The 6,184-nt window shown below is 31.8% G+C and overlaps 1 protein-coding gene across 2 annotated transcripts in view; it reads right to left on the minus strand.

Moving 5' to 3' along the window:
* The window catches only part of CDH18 (cadherin 18), a 333,943-nt gene extending 328,528 nt beyond the window's left edge, over positions 1-5,415 (minus strand). Inside the window, exon 1 of one of the 2 annotated variants that reach the window (XM_060091599.1) lies at positions 5,188-5,415. In XM_060091599.1, coding sequence (XP_059947582.1) covers positions 5,188-5,415 — 228 coding nt within the window. The remainder of the gene's footprint in view (positions 1-5,187) is intronic. The other variant, XM_060091600.1, reaches the window with a different exon arrangement.
* Between the last annotated feature and the right edge of the window lie 769 nt (positions 5,416-6,184).

Genomic DNA, 6,184 nt, shown 5'->3' on the forward strand with positions numbered 1-6,184 from the left:
TACAGACACAGTTTTTGGTGTCTTACTTCTTGTTTATGATTTTTTTATTCTATTCTCTTTAATTACTAAATAATGAAATGTGGATAATATCCACTTAAAGATATACTGAAGTAAACAGAGAGTTTCCTTTATTTCTCATATAAGAATTCTTGGATAAAGAAGTCATCTACAATGTTCTTAAAATGAAAATAACATGTATTTATGGAGCAGAACACCTAGCTAATCACAAGCAATTATCGCTTGAAATATATGAAGCTCATTTCCAGCACTTGTGTGTTAAAAGACATTATTTCCAAAGTATGTCCTTAGTTAAATTCTAATAGTTACACATATTTAAATATTCCTAGCATGTACGAGTAAGAGTCAATATACTTTGCAGTTACAACCTGCACACTAGGATATATTCTACTGGTAAATATGAAACATATATACAATACAGCCAATAACTAGTGTCCAAAAATAAGAAATCATGTGTATTTTAAATTATAATTTCTGATCTCTAAAGTAAGCTATTCCAGTTTTACACCATCTTTTTTATTCATTAAGTAATATTTTCTAGTATATGTAATAAACTGTAGATATTAAGACCTGAAGAATGCATTTTTAATCTACTGTCACGAATTCTGAACACCAAAATCCTCAAATTTCAGAGGAATCCAAACCAAATAAAAATGTAGTTTCAGTCAAAGGAATGTTAAGAATGATCAAATTAAAATAATACATTTCTATAAAGCAAAAATTATAAACAAAGGCAAACGGCAACTGTGAAAAAATTATTGGTAACATCACTGGCAAAAAATTATTTCATCTATTATGTAAATATCAACAAGTATAAGTTAAAAAGACTAACAAAAGGGCCTGAAGTGTCAGTTAGTAAAAAAGAAATATTCATATCCCTTCAACTATGAAAAGATGATCAATTTTACTCATAATAAGAGAAATGTAAATTGAAAGTACACAGAGATGCAATTTTTCACCTATAATATTTGTAAAATTCCAAGTTTTACAATCCCATCTGTTGGCACTGCTGCAGAGAAATACTTATTCTCATACATTAAAAAGGTGCAAAATACACCACCACCTATGGAGGAGGATCTGGTAACACGTACCAGAATTAAAGATTTATTTATTTTTAAATGAGAATCCCACTCTGGGAATCTCTCCCACAGATACACCTATATGTATGCTAAATGATGTGTGTAAAAGAACATTCAATACACTACTGCATGTAATGCAACAAAACAACAATAAAAACAAAAACACCAAGTTAATAAGCAGAGATTAACAGAGAGTTTATAAACAGAGATTTTTGTGTCAATAATTTCAAATAATTATCACAACCATTAACATGACTACAAAAGGCTATAGTTTATAGAGCCCTTTCCAGTGAATTACCACATTTGATCATTACAATAGGCGCTGAGGTAGATTCTGTGCAAATGGAAGATGAAGTAGTCCCAGAACCTGCTTTCATAGCATTCACAGTCTACTAGGTAAGGTAGATATCTTAAGGAGGGGTTCCAAATATTTTCTGTAAATGTTCATTAGTAAATATTTTATACTTTGTGGACCTTAATTTCCCTTGCCACTACCTAATTCTACCATTGTAGATTGAAAACAGCCATATACAATATGTAAATGTAAGTCTGGCTGTATTCCAATAAAACATTATTTACAGAAACTGAATTTGGATTTCATTTCATTTCCATGTATCACAAAACATTATTGCTTAAATTTTTTCAATAGTTTGGGTTTTTTTGTTTGTTTTTTTTTGTTTTATTTTTTTAGTATGCAAGCAATACCAGCACATGCAACTAGATGAGTTTGCACACAGGCTGTGGTTTAACTAACCCATAATCTAAACTATAAACCAAACTTTATAACACACATGAATTAGTAACACAAATGTCAGACAGTATTTCTCAGCGTTACATGTAAGGAAACAGAAATTCACGGAATTAAGACACTTGCTAGTTGTAATACAGATAATAAGCAGAGAAGCCTTAACTCAAACTCAGCTCTTTACTCACTAATCATTACTATCTCATGAAGGCAATGAGTCTACTCTAATGCTAGGTGTGATACATGGCCTGCACTTTAGGATGTGTGTGATATTTTATACAAAATTATGTTCTTATAATGGAATTCATTCAGCTCTGTTCAATTTTGAAAATAAAAACAGTTTAAATGGTCTATATTAGTTTATACATACATTTTGGAAAAGAGAGAACATTTTTGTTGTAAAACTATAATGACATTACCATATTTTTTTCCAAGAAGAAAGGACTTACTTGCAAACAAAAGTCCTGTATTTCCAAAAAGAAAGGACTTACTTACTACTTATAGCTTCCTTACTCTAATCTTTCAAGTATTTAAAAAGATCTTTAATAAGTCCATGTGGTTAAATCCATGAGATATATTCATACACTAGTTTTGGTATGTGATTTCTCATGGCCTTTACAGTCTTAAAAAAAATTATGGATTGTCAACTATATTTATCTGTATACATGTATAATTATATATATATATATTTTTTAATGGTGAGATGGTGTATGTATTATACATGTACATATAGTTATACTATGTACCATTAAAATTACCTTGTGTTCATGGCCTTAGCTTCATTAAAAAAAAATCTCTTAGTAGTGAATAATGCATATTGACCAATGTCAACAAAATAAATTCCCTCATAATAAACTCAATCACTAAGAAAATTCAAAGAAAATTATTATAAACAATATAAAAGAAATTGGTAAGTATCAAAACAGTTTGGCTTAAGCTCTTATCAAAAGTTTCAGATGTTGTTTTATAATGTGAAATATAACTATAGATACACAAAATTACTATCCAGAGCTCAAGGATGACTGGAAAGAAACGTATATAATGCATGTAGAAAATATATTATTTTAATAATAAATATTGCATTGGATTATTGTATGATTATTATTTTGTATTATATGATTATTATTTTGTATTGTGTGATTATTATTTTGTTTCTGTTGACAAAATTCCTGCTGGAATTTCAGTGACAGAAGGGAGTAAAGGAGATAATTTTCAGCTCCTTGGAGGTACTCCCCTCTCATGCTTATAGTAACTGTAATGATTCTATCTTCTATTCAGGAACACTTTGAAAATATATGGCTCTCGTTCATTATGAATGTATTTATAAGTGTGAATTATAAATTATCTTCTCTAAAAAAAATAATGGAACAGGAGGTTATTATAAGTACATGTGGATTGTTGAACTTTGCAGGGTTTTTTGAACTGTCACAGTTGTGTATGTACATATATATATGTATGTGTATATGTATGTATGTATGTACATGTGTTTGTACATATGCAGGGGGTTATGAATGAGGGGAATGAATCCACACAATCAAGTTAGAATTGCTCATAAAGGCAGAAGAATATTGAGTAGAAAGATTATGTATGAGTGAGGGGCCCCAGGTCAGATAGGGAATAGGAGGGCCACAACTTTAGGTGTGACCCTTTAAAGTTGTCTGTCAATACTACAACAGAATGGATACCAATTTCCGCAGAACCTCCACAAAGGAACAGATTCACAGCCCTCACCACCTCCTGATGGCTAACAAGCTCTCAACCATATGTTCATTGGCACCCAAGCCCAGAAAGACTGTTTGCAACTAATCTACTGATTGAGGTTTTATTTTTCACTCAAACTAGGTGACCCACCAAAAAATGAGAAGCTATCTGATCTTTCCCTAACCTTTTCTAGCAAATTTTGTTTCTGTTTTTTTAGTTAAATTTAAGTGACAATAAATATTCATAATTTTTTAATAATATATAATTTTTCCTTTTGGTACTCTACAAAAGAAACACTTTTCTGTTCCTTTTTTTCTCCCTCCTTCTCAAGGATTGAGAGGATTATAGAAAAAGGATTTTGAAGTTCATAACAAAAATAACTTTATAGTAATTCAATATATTATGTTTTTACTTTAGTACATTTATCTACATTTACTTCATGGAACAGTCTGTAGGAAAAAAAGCACAGGACGAATATGAGGGGTTTTCCTTCTTGTTTTAATATGCACATAAGAAAATTATAGAATTGTTTCAGATCTCTTTTGTGTTTCACATTCTGACTTCATAACTCCTGCCTTGTATGGAAAATATAGCTGCAACCCAGTCCCTGTTGGAAAAGGGGCAGAACAGATGGCTTGTGCTCCTGTACTGCCTACACATTAGGGAAGTGCTGTGGCTTGGATGGAATACTATTTTTTTTTTTTTTAGTACTAACAGTGCTAAAGTGAAAATAAATAGTCAAGCAGCAAGGCAGAAGTCATTGAGCCTGCAAGTCATAAAGATTCTACTGCTGTGACTGCTGCTTTTCCCATAGGTACTGAACAAACCTAACTGTGGCTGCTTCCAACAGTCAGTAATCTATTAGAAGGTCTCTCTACTTCCCACTCTATTCTTTACCCTGGAGCCTTGACACGTGCTTAAACTGTCCCTTATTACTGAGTGTACAATTTCCTAAAGGGTTTGACAAGCCATTAAATTGTCTTGTCTGCATTTCTGAGAGAAAGGGAAGTTGGTCTGAAGTTACTGATCATTTTGTCAACTTCATTCTTTTGGAATTTTAACAAAACCTGTACACCCAGTTTATATTTAATCTATATTTAAATAGATCGATATTTGTATGGAAATTAATTTGGGGGATTGGAGAAATATCCATGTGTTTTTAAAGGCTGACTTAAATTCAAATACCGTCTCTGTAACAATTAGCAGAAATATAGTAGATGTCGTATATAGTGTCTTATTTTTAGCCTCATGTGCAATAGCAATAGATTAAAAAAAGTTGTATCAACATACCAATAAATGACACGGTGAATTCTAATATATCTTCATGGTAATAAAGACAAAATTACTGAATTGTGTGTTTAATTAACTGTCTCCATTTTACATGAGAGAACAGACAGAGTAATATGCTGGTAAAGAACATTCAGTCTAGTCTGTATGAACCGATGTTTAGGGAGATGTGACATGATTGGCGAAGTTCATTTTTTTATAATTATTATTTTAAAATGTTTAAAATAAGAGATAGCATTCTATAACATAATTCACTTAAAGTTCCATGTCTCTTCAAATCCAACTGCAACTCCATCCTCATCCCACCTCCCAATTTCCCAGGAGAGGAAAAAAACAAACCAATAAAGAAAAACTTACTTTTCCAACATATTGTGGATCTGGTCCCATATGTTCTTCTAAAACAAAGAACTGATTCCAAACCCATCCCCTTTTGGGACGGTGGTGGACTTCGGTTTCACCTTCGCTGTGTTTGGTTTGGTTTCTTGTCCCCTTGATGGAGCTGTGTTGAGCAGTTCCATAACACCTCTGCACAAAACAGAGACACACGAGGACTGGACAGATGCAAGATGTGCTCGTAATTTTCATTGTAAGATAACTTTCCAGTTCACAGTTTTCTTCCTTTTCCTTGTCAGCTACAAATGCTTAGTGAGCATTCGAGAGAGAAGCCAAAGCATCTTTTGGAAGGACAGTCCAAATTAAATTGTTTAGTGTGTCCATGATTTAACTGTCCAGCAGGGAAAGGTCAGACTACATTTACATCCTGAAACACTTGAAGAATCAAAGCTGTAGTTGTGTGATCCTAAGTCTTCACAACTGGTGAACAGGGGCAACCATTTTGTACCTAATCGAAAGAGAGAAAATTATATACATTACAAAACATGGCAGTTTTAAGTATTTGCTCTAAATGCAAATTATACTGTTTTGAAGGGTGATGATGATAAGAAAAGAACACATGTAAGTTATTTTGGAAATAAACACAAGCATACATACACATATCCAGGCATAATCCTGCATGCTGCATTTTTACAGGGACATACATACTTGTATTTTTAATTCTCAATTATATATGTATATATATAATTGAATATATATATCAATATATATTATATATATATAGTTTCAAATAATATATACATAGAAACAACAAAAATGAAGCCCTAGGGAGTGTTAAAATGCTCAAATATTGACCACGAGTATGTGCATAGAACTGAGTTAGTATGATCTCTTACACTACCTGATCTATTAGGGACTCCACTGTAAGTGCAAAATTTTTATTTGTTTTTGTGTTTATTTTGCCTTTGTTAGATGTGATACAACTTACTGCACATTCTGTACATTAATTTTCTACTACATA

This window comes from Mesoplodon densirostris, chromosome 3, assembly GCF_025265405.1.
Source record: "Mesoplodon densirostris isolate mMesDen1 chromosome 3, mMesDen1 primary haplotype, whole genome shotgun sequence".
In the NCBI taxonomy this organism is placed as follows: domain Eukaryota; kingdom Metazoa; phylum Chordata; class Mammalia; order Artiodactyla; family Ziphiidae; genus Mesoplodon; species Mesoplodon densirostris.